Source organism: Borostomias antarcticus (genome assembly GCF_949987555.1).
Source record: "Borostomias antarcticus genome assembly, chromosome: 4".
Lineage (NCBI taxonomy): Eukaryota > Metazoa > Chordata > Actinopteri > Stomiiformes > Stomiidae > Borostomias > Borostomias antarcticus.
In genome coordinates, this window is record NC_140237.1 from 29256200 (window position 1) to 29273300 (window position 17101).

General features: G+C 51.9%; 1 protein-coding gene across 1 annotated transcript in view; it reads right to left on the reverse strand.

Moving 5' to 3' along the window:
* Positions 1-361: 361 nt before the first annotated feature.
* The window catches only part of chd9 (chromodomain helicase DNA binding protein 9), a gene marked incomplete at its 5' end in the record, with an annotated part of 68427 nt that continues 51687 nt past the window's right edge, over positions 362-17101 (reverse strand). The window contains 16 exons of the mRNA XM_084437424.1: positions 362-4900; positions 5220-5324; positions 5421-5570; positions 5930-6169; positions 6755-6903; positions 7979-8156; positions 9153-9386; positions 9895-10058; positions 10890-11846; positions 12113-12318; positions 13166-13415; positions 14433-14481; positions 14705-14762; positions 15581-15698; positions 15929-16032; positions 16816-16905. Of these exons, the coding sequence (XP_084293550.1) occupies positions 3872-4900; positions 5220-5324; positions 5421-5570; positions 5930-6169; positions 6755-6903; positions 7979-8156; positions 9153-9386; positions 9895-10058; positions 10890-11846; positions 12113-12318; positions 13166-13415; positions 14433-14481; positions 14705-14762; positions 15581-15698; positions 15929-16032; positions 16816-16905 (4081 nt within the window). The 3' untranslated portion in view covers positions 362-3871. The remainder of the gene's footprint in view (positions 4901-5219; positions 5325-5420; positions 5571-5929; positions 6170-6754; positions 6904-7978; positions 8157-9152; positions 9387-9894; positions 10059-10889; positions 11847-12112; positions 12319-13165; positions 13416-14432; positions 14482-14704; positions 14763-15580; positions 15699-15928; positions 16033-16815; positions 16906-17101) is intronic.

Consider the following 17101-nt stretch of genomic DNA (forward strand, 5'->3'; position numbering starts at 1 on the left):
AAGTTCAGCCCATTGGCCTCGCACAGACAAGCCCCAACATGTCATCTGCGACTTGTTGCTATGATAAAAGAAGCCATGCGGGGCGGAGCAGCCTCACAGAAAGGCCTATAGCGCCACCACTGGGTGACGTGAGGACACTGCATATAGCTTACAGGAAGTTAGAGACATGAATGCAGCATGTTTTCTATGGGGAAAAGATCCTGTGAGATACTTATATTTCTTATGTGGCCTAGAACACTGAACATCCTTCAGGATATTTTTAAGACTTATTCACGGTGCAGTCAACGATAGAATGGACAAAGACAAGCTTCATGGATAGTCAGAATATGTTTAATAAAAATAATTAAACCTCAATTTCCTCTATATAACTTCATAGAAAGTAATCCAATAAATTACAAATGACTTCTTAAGACGCTTTCCTCCACTACATAAAGCATTGTTTGACTACACAGACCACAACTTGCAAATATTGCAACTGTCCAAATAACAAAACAAAATAACAAGAAATTGACTTCAAGATGACATGTAGGATATTATCAAGCTTGAAACAAACAATACAAGGCAATAATCTAGGCGTGTCATTTCAGCAACTACTTTACACAAATGAGAATTGAACTCAATGTAGTAGTGTATGGTGTCTCATTCGGTTTGCATATTGGTCATCATTTCCGGGTCTAGTCAGCCTCCAGTCAGTCAAGCACTTTCAAAGTGTGTCACCTTGGGAGACCTAATTACAAACTGCCCCCCCAAAATATCAAATCAGAACACGCGATATAAACAAAATGTTCAGTCCAACCTTTTAAGTCTCATAGAAGCTGTCGTTTTCAGTCATTTTTACAGACTCCACAATTTTGTCTTCTGCCAACTGAGCAGGGTCATCACACAGTAAGCTACTGACCAACGTCTTGCGTGTAGCTAAACAAACCAAAGCCAGCTAGAAGATTCCTAGCAGGGTGAGTATTATTAGTGTCCTGCCAGCAGTGTTGGCTGAGCCTCGGTCTAAGGGCACTGCTAGTTTCAGTTTAAGGGTCTGGGGAGGTTGGGATGTGGGTATAGGGATGAGTGAAATCTTTGCTACATAACTTTTTTGTATTCCTTCTATGTATGTAACTTTTCTACTGTGTACTATTTGCCCCACAATTTTAAGATTGTATATTTATTTGCCCAGGGACTGCGGGTGGAAATTAGCTGTTTAGCTATAACCTTGTACAGTGCATCTCTCCCTATTCTATAGGGTAAATGTCTACTGTACCTTGTCCCTGTCTTAAAAATAAATAAAATCAATCAATCAATCAGTCAACGTAGCAGTTGTATAGAAGGACAGCAGAGGGGGGTGTTCTTTGAATTCGCTTGCTCTGGAGTAAAAGCATGTCTAACAGAGATGGGCACTGCTCTGTGATCACACATACGAATCATGATTTAAAGGACATTGCACTACAAGTGGCCGGGGAAGAACACCTTCAAGTTCAAGGTTATTTCAGTGGCATGTCTTCATCAGTCTTGGTTTAGACGACGGGAGCTCTTTCAGGGCATGGGCAGTGATGAATGGGTTTCAAAACGACAACACTAACATCTGCACAAAGGCTGACAGTGAATCGATGAGCCTGTTTGCCAGAGACGGGCCTGTCGTGGCTGTTTCATTGTCAGCACTGTAAAATAAAACTCCAGATTTTTGAAATGCGTGTCTAGCGGTCCAATGTGTGCCAACAAACAGTTCTAGGTGCTGCTTTAGGGAAAGCGATGTTCTGCTAAACAATTTACAAAAGGTACGAAGCCCTAATGAACTCCAGTCTCAAGTGGAGATGATCCCAGACACACCGAGTCATGATAATGAGCAAACACAGTGCCATATGTCGGGACAGAGACGCCATCTGTTAAAGCAGATACTAGAGAGAGAGAGGTGAGGAGGAGAGATCAACAGAAGACCGGCGTAAGGTCACTTCTAACTGTACTGTATCTGTAAGACTCGCTGACTGGGAAAAGAAACCTGAAGAGAAGTCCCTTGGAATACGGAGACCAAGGTCAGCAGAGGCAGCTCTTATCACACACTCAGAGACCCAGCCTAAACAATACCCAGCCCAAGACTTACTGAAGGCTGGTACCTGTACATATTCAGCGTCATGGCAAATTACAGCCGTACTCGACGCAGCAGTGTGTTGTGAATGTGAATTAGACTGCGCAGAGACCTAGAACAGACAATACCAAACTGTGGTTAACACATCAACACTATGAAACATCTCCACACCACCGCCTTCAGGGCCAACACTCGTTTGAACACCAGATACACACTCGGATCCGTATGGAAGGCAATCTCATGGAGGAAGGGGCAGAGCAGAAGGGGGTTTAGTCCTCGCCCGCTGAAGGCAGATGAAGGTGCTCCACTATTGTTAGGAGACAAATACAGATAATACTAAAGGACTCTGGAGGTTTTCTGTCACACCATTTCTCAGACCTTGAACCCAACACGCAGGTTGTGATCAGGCAGACACAGTCTCTGAACATGCTATTATTCAGTGTGTGGGGCTCTGTAAGAAAGCTGTCTGTTTCCTACCAGTCATGGGGTGTACAGTACCATCGGGTCAGGGTCACTGCAGTAACAGACACGTCATTCGCTTAGAACAGCCTTATGGTGCGTCTTTTTCCCAAACACACACATACGACACACTACTGGTTAAATCCAGTAAGAGTTGAGCTCACTCAGTTGAATGGGTAAAGACAATCAAACCAACAAAAATCCAGAGCCCAGTGAGTGGAGCTCTGAAGAGTCCCCATTGGGTTCCAACAGGGGCAGGTAAGTGGGTTTTATATAACGCGCGCACACACACACACACACACACACACACACACACACACAGTGATCTCAATCCCTTTAAAGAAGTTGGGGTAAGATGCAGTCAAATATGCCAGGATGAAATATGTGTGTACAATACCAGTTTAGCAGGACACTCTCCCTGAATATGATCAACAGCACAGACACGCTCCCTCAGTCTCTCTTAGCGAGAGCAGCTTTTGGCACACTGTCCTCACAGTCTTCCCTGGGATAAACCCTTACATCATGGTCCAACAGCAACCGGAGATGTGCAAGGGATTGCACCGAGACGAACCAAAGTGCATCTCGGTGTAAGGTCAACCACGCCTGACGGATGTGTGTGTGTGATATAGAATTAGTGGTGAGTGAAGTCCTGTCTCCTCCCTCAGGTGATGTTTCTATTGGGTGCTGGGAGGTGAGACTGGGGGAGGGGGGGGCGTTGGCCGGCCCAAACCAATCTACAGCTTCAGTGACATTCATTAGCTGCCCGAGTTATTGCTGACGTTTCCAAAGTTGTGATCTGCAAAGTATAAGTGTAAGGGAACCTGTAAAAGTATTTACAAAGGAAACCAAACTAAATAATTGTCAAGTCCCCCCTACCCCCCCTCTACCCCCGCCCCTCCAGTCAAAATATATTAATGGTACAGGTCTGCAGGAGCGTCCACACCTCTCCTCTTCTTTAATAAAATTAAATCCCAACATGATAATTACAATAATGCCATTCTGATTTCTTTTTCTGTTTGTTGCATTTGTACATCATTGTGTAATACAAGTTCACAAAGTCCAGAAATCTACTAAAGTCTGACATGCAAAATGTCTCTCAAAACAAGATTGTACCTTTGAACAAACACTGAAATTTCATTTCAGTTTCTCTAGGTCATGGTTCTTTTTTCATTTTTTTGTGTGGTTTTTTTTGTTCTCTTTATTACACAACATTTGCGTTAGTTTTTGTATTTACATGAAATAAATCACAATGTAAGTGCAGGAAAATCCATATATATGTATATATGTGTACATTTCTAGAAGATACATAAATATATTTATATTTATATATTTGTGGGCTCAGTCTTCATCGCTGGAGTCCGAGTCGCCGGACGACGAAGAGGAGCTCCCCGACTCCGACGAGGACGAGTCGGCCTTCCCCGAGCCCTCAGCGCCGCTGTCCTTCTGCTCCGCCGACTCCTCCCCGTCCTCCTCGTCCTCATCGTCCTCGATGTCCCCGCCCCTCTCCCTGGGCCGCTGCGTCTCCCGGGGCGCCGGCGGCGGCGTCGTCTGCGAGGGGGCGGGCGGAGGGGCGGGGTCAGTGTTTGAGCTCTGTGGTGGCGTGGTGGTGGCGGTGGGGGACTCTGGTTGGTTAAGGCTTGGCGTGAGAAGCATCCCTGGGTACAGCATACTGGAGAGTAATAAGGGGTTGAGGGACAGAGGAGGACCGGGGGCTGCCGCGGCAGCAGAAGCACTTAGTGGGGGGGCGGCGGCGGCAGAGGAGGAAGTGGCGGCGTCGCAGGCGGCGTGCTCCCCGCTCGGGCCCTCTGTCCTGTCGCCCTTGGCGTCGGAGGTGTGGGCGGCGGGGGGGTGTGAGGAGGAGGAGGATGAGGAGGAGGCGGCTTTGGAGGCGGACGACTCTCCTCCCCCTCCTCCTCCTCCTCCGCTGGCGGAGGTCGTCCCCTTCCTCTTGTTCTCTGACCCCGCCGGCCCGTCCGCGGGGGGCTTCCCCAGCAGGCCGCTCATGCCCAGCAGGTTGGGGAGTCCGGCCATGCCTGAGAGCATCATGGGGAACATGGCGGCAAGGTTGCTGGCGGCCAGGTTGCTGGCGTCCGGGGGCAGGCCCATGAGGCCGGCGGACAGCTGCAGCGACTGCAGGCTCTGGAGGTTCTGCTGGAAGGCCTGCAGGCTGGAGAGGTCCATGCCGGACAGAAGCCCGTTGGCCAGCAGGGGGTTGAGGCCCAGGGAGGAGGCCCCGCTGTTGGAGGTGGCGGCGGCGGCGGCGGCCTTGGCCAGGGCGCTCTTGGGCCGCCGGCCGCGCCGACTCACTTCCTCCGGAACGATGGGTCCGGTGAGGATCCGGTCGAACATGCTCTCCGGGAGGTAGCCCTGGGAGACGGAGAGAGAGAGACGGGGTTCCGATTAGGGTTGCGAAAATTCCGGGAATATTCACAAACTTCCCAAAATTCCCAACGGGAATTAACAGGAATAAAGTAGAAATTTATGGGAATTAGCGGGAATCAATTCTGTTCTTTTTCAAGTATTTGTTCAGTGTCTCACCTATGGGATGACTGGAGTTATGGCAGCAACCTAAAGTTTTCCAGTTTATTCCCATAAATTCCCATTAATTCCCATTTGAAGTTTGTGAAAATTCCCGGCAATTTTGCAACCACGGGGTCCACGGCGTTGTACAGGCTAGCGCACTCACCGACTGCTTGACCACGTCGGCCCACTCGGGGGGAACCCCGTACTCCGGGTTCTCCTGGAGGAACCGGCACAGGTCCTTCAGAGGAGGGGCGAAGGCGCCGCCCACCTGGAGGAGGAGATGGCGGCGTTAGCCTCGCCGCAGAAAAACGGAAACAAGGACCGCCCAGAAAACCCACGTGGCGGTCATGGCGGGAGGCCTCACCTTGCGGGCGTTCCTCCTGTTGATGATCTGCACGCGCTCCTCGCCCGTCAGGCTGTTGACGTCGATCTTGTTGGGGTTCCGGCAGCGGTGCCTCTTCTGCTTGGGCCGGCCGTCCTGGAACTGCATCTGCATCTGCATCTTATTCACCCCCTGGGAAGACATCCTAACGTCAGTACGTCATCATATCTCATAGAAGATACGGTAACAGAGGAAAGTATGTTTTTGCGATGCTATGTTTGACTCCAGACTGAATAGCTGTGTCTGTGTGTTGTTTTATGCATTGCTGACTGTTTGTCTGTAACTATTGTATATACTGCTGCTACCCTGACCGGGTCTCTCTTGCAAAAGAGATTTTAATCTCAACGAGTACTTCCTGGATAAATAAAGGTTGATTGGAAAAAGAAAATCCTAATCAGATCACATCATCATCATCATGGCTGGAGAGGCACTTCAAGAGTCACTCCCAGGTCATCATGAAGGTGGGGGGGGGGGGGGGGGGAGAGACTCACAGGGATGAAGGCGCCGGTGTCGGCCACGAAGCCCGGGTGCTCTCTCAGCCACTGGTCCAGGTCTTTCCTCTTGGGGGCGTCGTCTCCGGCCAGCCGCGTCCCGTCTTTGAGGTTGATGACGGGGACCCTGCTCTCCGTGTCCATGGGGCCCCCCTGGACCCCCCCGCCCTGCCCGTAGCCCGGCAGGACAGGGGCCCCCGGGGGGGCGGCCTGGGCCATGCCGCCCCACGCTGGGGGCACCTGGAGACGCACGGACACACACACACACACACACACACGCACACACACACACAGACAGACGGACACACACACACACACACACACACACACACACAGACAGACAGACAGACACACACACACATACACACAGACACACACCAGCCATCAGTCAGCAGCTACAGAGTGTGAGAGCTAGTGCATATGGCGCTGTATAGTTGGCTTTAGTCACTTAAAAAAAAGAAAAAAGATTTGGGAATATATGTGTATGTTTAGATAATGCTGTCGTATTTAATTGTGTAAATGTATGACTGTGATTGTTTTTTGTTATATTGCTTTTGTGTTGTTTTATACTGTTTATGGTGTTTGCCATGTAACCAGGGCACCTGCTTCAAAATAAATGAGACCTTGGTCTCAGCAGGCTTCCCTGGATAAACAAAGGTTAAATAAATAAAATAGTCATACTGTGTGATTTTATGAGTCTTATATCCAGACAAGCACGGGTTTGTATGAACAGCATTGATGGGAGTCAGCGTGAGAGAGCTAGAGAGAGAGAGCATTGACTGGTGGAGAAGAAGGGGATAGGAGGGGTCATAGGTCAGTCCTTACGCGTTCAGCCATGGCCGGGACTCTGTTCTTGTTCATGAAGAGCAGGTCGACGCCCTCCACGTTCTTCCTCCGGCCTCTCCTCCTCTTCACCACCGGCTGGCCGTCCATCGCTCCGTTCAGCCTCATCTGCCCGGCCAGACCTGGGGGCACTGAGGACAACCAGCGCATCAGCCTCTGACCACAACCCTCACATCAGCCTCTGACCACAACCCTCTGACCACAACCCTCACATCAGCCTCTGACCACAACCCTCACATCAGCCTCTGACCACAACCATCACATCAGCCTCTGACCACAACCCTCACATCAGCCTCTGACCACAACCCTCACATCAGCCTCTGACCACAACCCTCACATCAGCCTCTGACCACAACCCTCACATCAGCCTCTGACCACAACCCTCACATCAGCCTCTGACCACAACCATCACATCAGCCTCTGACCACAACCCTCACATCAGCCTCTGACCACAACCCTCACATCAGCCTCTGACCACAACCCTCACATCAGCCTCTGACCACAACCCTCACATCAGCCTCTGGACACAACCAGCACACTGCAATCCTCTTATATGGAGGACGGTTTCTAAATAACTATTCTGAGTACCCAGAATATCTCGCTATGGCAAGAACAACAACAAAACAAAAAAACTATGATATTTGCGGACACCGATGAGAATCCGATCGGATATTGAACCGGATGCTGATTGGCCCGTGCAGAAAGTGGGGCTGAGAGGAGAGGCTGATTTGGCCTCTGATTGGTTACTGACCGCAGATTTCCACATTTCAAGTATTGCTAACGAGTCCTGAACTCTAGCGAGCTGTTGGGAGCGTATCCGGCCCACAAGGTGCGATTTACTAGGACTTTCTTCCACGTTAACTCCCACTTCACAGAGGTTTTTATTACACAAACGGCAAAGTGTACTACATGAACGAGCTGAAATAATGTTCAAATGTAGCTGGATTTGAAAGAGTACAGTAGGCTAATGCGCTGGCTCCGCTCCTCTACCCATGTTTATTAGTGCTTGACTCCAGACTACTGAATAACAGAGGCCTACATTGTGAAAGAATGGCTGTGCTGCCATCTAGTGGTCACAAAAAAGATAATGTATGAAAACATAAATAGTAAAGGGTCATCATGGAGGGTAACCTTATTCAGATCTGATATGTGACATGTGAGGAGGATTGCATGCTGGGGCTCTGTGTGTGTGGCCGGGGCGCGTACCGTGCGGGTAGCTGGCCTGGGGCTTGGTGAAGTCGGCCAGGCCAGTGTCGGACGCGCTCTGGAGCTCGTGCAGCCGGGCCAGGTACTGCTGCTGGCCCAGGGGGGCCTCTTCTGGCTCCAGGGGCCTCTTCAGGGGTAGACCCTGCTTCTGGAAGGTCAGCTTCAGACCCCCCTCCTGCTGCACGGAAAGAGAGGGACAGAGAGAGAGAGAGAGAGAGAGAGAGAGAGAAACAGACAGAGAGAGAGACGGAGAGAGAGAGCGACAGAGAGAGAGACGGAGAGACAGTCAGACAGAGGGAGTCACACACATGGTGACGGAGCGACAACCAGAGGGAAGATCACCCGCCCACCCCCACCGGCCCGGACGAGAAGCCCGGCCTGGCCAAGGGCGAGAGCGAGCGGCGGATGGTGGCGGCGCGGACCAAGCCAACCAAGTCACAGTGGCTCGGTTCTGAACAGGCTTCAGATCGACTCCAGCTCTACTGTGACGGACCACACACAGCCAGCGGTATCAGGAAGGGGGACCACACAGCGTTCAGCGGCTACTGTAGAAGCACGGGCGCACGGCAGCAGAGGGGTTTACCAGGGAACTAGGCCGACCGTACGCCAGGGACCGGCCGCAGCTTTCAGCAAATTCAATCAGGTCAAACGTGACCGTCTCGGGTCAGGACAGCCTGGAGTATCGGGGGCAGGGGATGCCGGAGGAGCCATTTTAGGGAAATCTTATCAAAAATGTTGTGATGTTGATGCAGAGTCCGACTGTGTGAGAGCAAGCGGTAAGCAGGCGGTGTTAATAGCCCAGCTTCTTAGAAGCCCCGTCTGGGCTGGGACACCCACAGACGGTCACACAGCCCTGGCAATCAGGACTGTGAGGAGGAGCCTCTCAAATCAGCGATACCCCACCTCCCTATTAGCCTCCCAACATGATTTCAGATCAGTGTGATTACAGCCCGGTCCCAGATCTGATTGGTTCTGAGTGGGTTAGAATTGAAGGGGGGGGGGGGGGGGTATCAGATCAATCAAGTGCTGTCGACAGCAAAAAAACAAACAAATCAGAAACCCAAAACGAAAACATGCTGAACACCGCAATTAGCATTCGGATTCGGGGAGGGGTGGGGGTGGTTGTGGAGGAGGTGTCGGTGTCCAACGAGGGGAGTAACGGAAATCAACATACGTCATTGAGTTTGACTGAGAACTCCTTGTTTTCTGCAACATGCTTCTTCACCTTTGACCCCTGCGGCGAGGCAGAGGGGTCCTCGCACAGGCCGCCGCTGGCGTTGTCAAGGAGCTTGGTGGTGTAGAAGGAGGCCACCGGCCCGCCGGCCTCGTAGGCCCGCCTCGCCCCTGGCCACTTCCCCTTCAGCACGGCCTGGCAGATGCTGTCCAGACGGTTGATCATCACGCGGTCCTGCAGGGGAGGGAGGGAGAGAGAGAGAGAGAGAGAGAGAGAGAGAGAGAGAGAGAGAAAAAGACAGAGAGAGAGAAAAAGACAGAGAGAGAGAAAAAGACAGAGAGAGAGAGAGAGAGAGAGAGAGAGAGAGAGAGAGGGGGGACAGGAGCAGGGTCACTTTTGATCTGGGAGGAGGTGCACTTTTCCCTAGGAGAGCCAAATCAAACGGATGCCCGAGATAATTTGTTCCCTCGGCTGTTGGGTCTTTAAACAGGCCTGGATGCGACTGCACTTAAACAAAAGACTGATGGACTCTTAAGAGTGTGTGTCCACCGGCCAGCTTGTATTTTAGAGCTGCCGCTGTTTTTCTCATTGTTTATGGGTAATGGGCTCTGGGGCGCTATAGAGACGAGAACTGTGTTCCAAGCGCTTTTTAGCGCTATAGCGCCATGAGCAATAGGCTTTTTTTTCCTGTGGAAAAAAGTTGCACTTCGACGGCTAAGACGAGGGGCTGTGGTGGGTTTACCTTGGGCCAGTAGGAGGCGGCCAGCATGTAGCCCCCCTGGAAGGCGTGGGAGGAGTTGCTGACGCCGTTCTCCGCGGGGTGGCTGTCCTGCATCTCGTCCTGGGTGGTGCTGAGGGACGCCACGCTGTCCTCGTCGAAGCCCTTCACGTCGGGCGCCGTGGGAACTGGAGCAGCGACGCAGGAAGACAAGGCAAGACTCGTTAAGACTGCTGCCACTCATTGGGCACCAACGGTACTTCTACAGCAAGAGGGTTGTGGCTAGGTGCTGTACAGCTACGGCCTGTGTAGAAGGCTAGTTCCCATAAATGCAGAGACCCTAAAAATCTATTTTCTGCCGCAAAACGGTTGTTTTCATCAATCTGTCTTGATGAATCGCTAGTTGTGCTTACATAGAGCATAGGCCTGTTGTGTTGTTTTTCACATGCCTCTGTAATATGATCTTTAGAAACGTCTTTAGACACGAAATATCTTCCTCACTTGCTCCAGCACGCATGCGAATGGAGCAACGATTGCACGCTGTGCGAATGCGTGCTGGAGCAAGTGAGGAAGCTATTTCGTTTCGAAAGACGTTTCTGAAGATCATGGCATTTGAAAACCACAACAGGCCTATGCTCTATGTAAGCACAACTAGCGATTCATCAAGACAGATTGATGAAAACAACCGTTTTGCGGCAGAAAATAGATTTTTAGAAACTGCATTCTAAGTGCCCCGACCACCGCCATTACATGGATAAACTGGCTCGCGCTGGATTTTAAATTTCTTCTACATGCCTCCGAACTACTACAAAGTGATCTCGGTGAGTCAAACGTCTTATAATATGTCGTAAATAAGGTCCAGGTTGTCAAAAACGAGCATTGTCCTTTAACCCTAAATGACCTCTGTGTTTATGGGAACTAGTCTTTAGCGTCCTACACCGGCCGTAGCTGTACCCCTTCTAGCCACGACCCAGCAAGAGCCACGAGGCCAGGGTGCTAGACACCAAACACACACTCACCCTTCGTCTTCTTCTCCTTCGCCCGCCCCTCCTCTCCCTCGCTCTCGCTCCCCGCTGAGGAAGAAGAGGAGGAGGAAGAGGAGGAGGAGGAGCCGGAGGAGCAGGACGAGGAGGAAGAGGAGGAGCTGGACCCAGAGTGGGACGAGGAAGAGGACGAGGATGACGAGGACGAGGAGGAGTGCGAGGACGAGCTGGAGGAGGAGCCGTCCGAGTCCGAGTCGGAGGCGGCGTCGGTGGCCTGCGCCCGCCTCGCCTCCCGCCGGCTCCTCTTCCGCGCCTTCTTCTGCTTGCGCTCGGCGGAGTTTGGCGTGAGGGGCTTGGTCCGCGCTGCCACCATCCGCCGCTCGCTCTCGCCCTTGGCCAGGCCGGGCTTCTCGTCCGGGCCGGTGGGGGTGGGCGGGCCCGTGGGCGTGGCGGGCCTCCACTTCCTCTCCTCCTGCCCGGCCGCACGATCCTCCCCCTCTGAGGCCGGCTCCTCCTTGGGCACCGCCAGCGGAGGCTCCGGGTCCCTCTGGGCCGGGGCTGGAACCGGGGAGGGCGCGTGGAGCGCCGGCGCGGCCAGCGGGGAGCCGGCCAGGGCGGGGCCGGGGTACTGGGGGTGGTGGAGGAGAGGTGCCGGGGTGCGGTTCTGCTGCTGGTTCTGCTGCTGCTGCTTGTTCTGGCTGTAGCCGCGCTGCACGGCCGTGAAGCAGAGCTCGGGGTCGCGGAGGATGTGGTAGTCGGTGCGGCTGACGCCGTGCTTGGCGGCGCCGACCAGCAGGTCGCGGTCGTGCGGCCCGGGCTCCCACCACACGGGAAGGTCCGAGCCCATCTGGCACAGCGCCAGGCGCTCGTAGAGCAGCGGGTGGCGCAGGACCTGCTCCCTCACCTGCCGCAGAAGCTCCACCCGGTACAGGGTGCGCGACGCTCGCTCCTCCGTGATAGGCTGGATGGACAGGGAGGGGTCCACCGCCGAGTCTGGGGGAGGGGGGGGGGGGGGGGGAGAGAGAGAGAGAGAGAGGGGGGGGGGGGGGGAGAGAGAAAGAGAGATATGAGACCGTGTCGGTACGAGCTGCAGATCTGGTTGTGTCTTGTGTGAACTCGCTCCGTTGTTGACTCCTCCACCAATCATTAACCCCGGTCGCCCTACGCTCGGCTCAGCCGCTGGTCACTCGTGTTTGTGTGCCCGACGACGTATCAGGGCGTCTAATAATAGACTCTGCGGGGGTGGGGGGGTGTCTCACCTCCTTCTCTAGGCGGCAGGCGACACACCCTCCTGCACATGGCGGTGAACGCCCACAGGTACTTCTGCAGGCTCTCGTCCGTCTTCTTGTGCAGCCTGGCCATGGCCCGGAACTTGGTCCAGTCGAAGCGGCCCAGGTCCGGGTCGAACACCACTCCGAAGGTGGACACCACGCGGTAGAAGTCCGCCTCCTCGCGTCTGGTCCACCTGGAGGAGAGAGAGAGAGAGAGAGAGAGAGAGAGAGAGAGGAGGAGACCGTGAGCGATAAAACGAATGGTGCCGACGACGACTTATGCGTCTTACCCTGCGCTCACACGCTTGCGTTTGATGCGTGTCCGTCAACGTATGGCGGAAGGCGTGTCTGCCGCACGCAACAACAACCAATCACATTGTCCGAAACTGCGCTCGCAACAGCCAGTAGATTCTCCAAATCTGCTAGCGCGCACTATTTTGAAAACCCACCCGGCTTTTCGTTCAGTGCTGTCATGGATGCTAATCTGGTCGAACGTGTGGCGATCGTCACCACGTGAACGTGGTGCCCGCAGGTATTGGGTACATCCTATCCTGCAAACAAACCGCGATTGTCCTCCATCTTGGTATCGAAAAATGTGAAAATCCCGCCTTGTGATGACGTCTTTCTCTGTCAAGACATCTGATTGGTCGGCAGCTCCAGCAACGCATCTGAAAGTTGAACATTTCTCAACTTTCGACGCTAGCAACGCAGGCAACGCATTGCACCGGGACAACAACGGAACCAGAATGCCATTCAGCTGCAGCCATTGAAAGTGAATGGCATCCGTCAATGTTGACGCATCAAACGCAAGCGTGTGAGCGGCCCGTTAAGGTGCACACTACCCCAGTAAACGTCAACCAACGCCTACGGTGGATCGGTGGTGCCATGTTTGTTGGTGGCTGTTGGCGTCGGTTGGATGGTTTTTCAGTTGAAATTTAAACTTCCAACATTCTAACAACAACTGCCGACTTTAGAATGTTAGGTGTTGAGTCGGTCGGTGCCTTACGGACGAGTGAGGGGGGGTGGGTCAAGAGTCATCACCTCTGCTGGCGCTCGATCTTGGCGGCCATCTTGGGGTTGAGGGTGTCGTTGAGGGTGGGGGGCAGGGGCCAGGCGGCGGGCGAGGTCATGGGCAGGCTCTGCTGGGTCTGGGCCTGGGTCTGGTGGATGTGGAGGATCTGCCGGCTCTTGGTGTAGCGCTGGGAGGCCGTGATCAGGCGGCGGAACCGGGCCGTCAGCACCGATGGGGAGGGCCAGTAGGCGGCGTCGCCCTCCGTCGCCGGGGCTGCGTCTGAGACACACAGACACACAAGAGTTCAGAGGTCCGAATGATCCAGTTCACAATCTCAGTCTTTGATGCCAAACTCGTGAAGTTTTATCGGTAGCTACAGTAGCTACATGATGTTCTGATGAAGTGTTATGACAGTTAGTTACATGTTTTGATTAAGTGTTATGGGTAGCTACTGTAGCTACAGTACATGTTGTCTTGATGAAGTGTTGTGGGTAGCTAGCTACATGTTGTTTTGAAGAAGTGCTATGGGTAGCTAGCTACAAGTACATGTTGTTCTGATGAAGTGGTATGGTAGCTAGCTACATGTTGTTCTGATGAAGTGTTATGGGTAGCTAGCTACAGGTACATGTTGTTCTGATGAAGTGTTGTGGGTAGCTAGCTACAGGTACATGTTGTTCTGATGAAGTGTTATGGGTAGCTAGCTACAGGTACATGTTGTTCTGATGAAGTGTTATGGGTAGCTAGCTACAGGTACATGTTGTTCTGATGAAGTGTTATGGGTAGCTAGCTACAGGTACATGTTGTTCTGATGAAGTGCTATGGTAGCTAGCTACAGGTACATGTTGTTCTGATGAAGTGTTATGGGTAGCTAGCTACATGTTGTTCTGATGAAGTGTTGTGGTAGCTAGCTACATGTTGTTCTGATGAAGTGCTATGGGTAGCTAGCAGCTACATGTTGTTGTTGTTATGTAGAGTTATGGGTAGCTAGCTACATGTTGTTGTTATGTAGTATTATGGATAGCTAGCTACATGTTGATTTGATGTAGTGTTATGAGTAGATAGCTACATGTTGTTATGATGAAGTGATATGGTAGCTAGCTACATGTTTTGATGAAGAGTTATGGGTAGCTAGCTACATGTTTTGATGAAGTGTTATGGGTAGCTAGCTACATTTTGTTTTGAAGAAGAGCTTGGGGTAGCTAGCTACATGTTGTTTTGAAGAAGTGCTTTGGGTAGCTAGCTACATGTTGTTTTGGATGAGGACAAAGTACAACGGATCGGATGATGAGGTCTGACCTCCAGCGTTGTCTGTAACCACCAGGTCTCCCGGAGAGGAGGCGTCGTCCTGCAGGGGGAGAGGAGAGATGTGTTCAGACTGGACACATCGTGGAAAACCACACTTCAAACGGGGAACCAAACAACAAAACAGCAGGCCACGGTTTAAGCCGCTCAACGCTGAGAGGATTCTGGGGCTGACAGTGCTCTGATCGCCAGAGCCTGCAGGGGGGGCACACACACGCCGGTCTGCTTGGCAGGTCTTATCAGCTCTGTGCTCCCAGAGGCCTCACCTCCATATCGTCCTTCAGCAAGGCTGGGGCAGGCTTGTATTCTGGGTCATCCACGTCCCTGTGTACACAGATATCAGCACACACACACACGCACGCACGCACGCACGCACACACACAGACACACACAGATACACACACAGATACACACACAGATACACACACACACACACACACACACACACATGTCAGCAGGGGGCCACGCTGGGTCACAGCACAAATATGACACGTGCACACAGACACACACACATACACACACACACACACTCCGTACCAACTGGCTTGTAACAGGCTTCTAGGGTTGCAAAATCCAGGAATATTCACAAACCTCCCAAAATTTGTGGGAATTAACCGGAATACATTCGGTTTTCTAGTTTATTCCTGTTAATTCCCATACATTCCTGTTAATTCCCATGGGAAGTTTGTGAATATTCCAGAATGTTGCAATCCTTCCGGCTTCACAGGATTCCACCCTTATACTCTGTAGACTCACACAGAAAAGCTTCCTTTGGACAAAATGTCTTTTACAAACACAATGCTCAAGTCCTCAAGGAGGATACCACACACTGGTGCCCCACTAGCATAACTCAAATAGGAGAGTGGGCAGGAGCTTGCGGATAATCTTTTCGAAAAACTTTTATTGGTGCACAGAGACAGTGTCCAGTACTTTCCTGTTTGAAACTGCTGTTTGAGTGCACCAGGTTTTAGAGCATACACTCGCACACATTTAGCATAACTTAAGTTAGTTAGTTTCACTCAATTCATGAAGTTTTGCTGGTTGGTTTTCAAAAAAAAAAAAGTGAGTTACTGAGGCTCTGTCTGTTAGATATAAGCGCTGACTCGAGGAAAAGCAGATGGCCGGCGGCCATGTTTGCATACCCGTCCATGAAGTCATTGGCTCTCTGTTCCGCAGCGATGGCCTTCTCGTCGGGCCGGCCCACCCGCTCTAGGAAGCAGAGGGCGGGGTCTGCACGGATAGTGTTGTACTTCTCATAACCTGAGCGGGGAGGTGGGCGGAAAAGCAAACACAGGTTAGCGGCGTAGCTAGTTCATGGAAGCTCTACAACAAGCTGGCTGTTTTCCCACAGGTGGCTGATCTGATACGAGTCTAAAGTCAGCGTTGTTATCCACCGTGCTAGCCTGTTGTGTGAACAACCCTCCTGGCCCTTTATAAGAGCCCTGACCCACAGGCCCGGGGTTCTGCCGGGGTTCCCCTGCCTCTCTCACCGTGCTTGTAGATCCCCAGCAGAAGACACTTGTCGGACACCACTTCCCACCACAGCGCCGGCAGTTCAGAGTGGTCCGGCTCCGGCACCCAGATCTTGATCTCACTGTGGAGGGGAACGTGGACAGGAGGAGGGCGTGAGGGGAGCGTGGACAGCAGGAGGGCGTGAGGGGAGCGTGGACAGCAGGAGGGCGTGAGGGGAGATGTGTTTCCATCCTCACTTCCAGGCTTTGAGACATGAGAATTGTTCGATCTTGATCCTGAATGTGCTGAACGTAAATCGCAAGTACACTAAAGATACCTGTAGTTTCTCCTATGCTCACTAATTTACAAAGGTACTCTTTGCAATGACAACGTTGAATCTAATCTCAGTTGAATTGGTGTACCATCCTTGGTGGTACTGTATAGTTCTATGGGTGGTGAGAGGCTGCTGGTCCTCATTTGAACAGCAGGTGGCGACATACTGATAACTATTCCTTCCTACACTCGTTCTGACTTCCTCTGAACTCCTCTGAACTTGGTGATATGATTACAGTACCGCAATATGTCAAGGTTTTATCTCCACATACTCCGACACAAATAACACACACTGATGTAGAAGCTGAGACTATTTATTTCTCAATAGCAATTGTGGCTTTGACTTATTATAACGCACAGTATGACAGTTTGACATCTAACAGCCTGAATTCTGACTAACTGCTGGCATGACATTCAAACAAATAAGCAAACGACCCAATCCTCATACTGTACCATGGTGATGGCTCATATTATACACCAATACATTCTCCCTTCAATGCAGCTGCCGTCTATCGCTAGAGGTTTGAACAGCCGGTCTCTCTTTGTTAACGAGTTGAGGACTTTGTAAAGGGGGGGTGAAAGTTCAGCTCACCTGGAGTCCACACCGTCCAGTACGTTCTGGGACTGGCTTCCTATCACCTCTTGTTTCAAGTAGTAGAGCATTCTGACCCGGAGCAGCACCCTGCACAGACAGCACACCGGTCAAAACAAAGCCTGTCCACGCGCAAACGCTGAGCAAGCACTAATGCTTTCACACACACACACACGCACGCACGAGCGCACACACACACACACGCACACATTAACACACACTGACTCATGCAGGATCTCACACATACTGTAGACACAGGATCACACACATGCACGCACACACACTG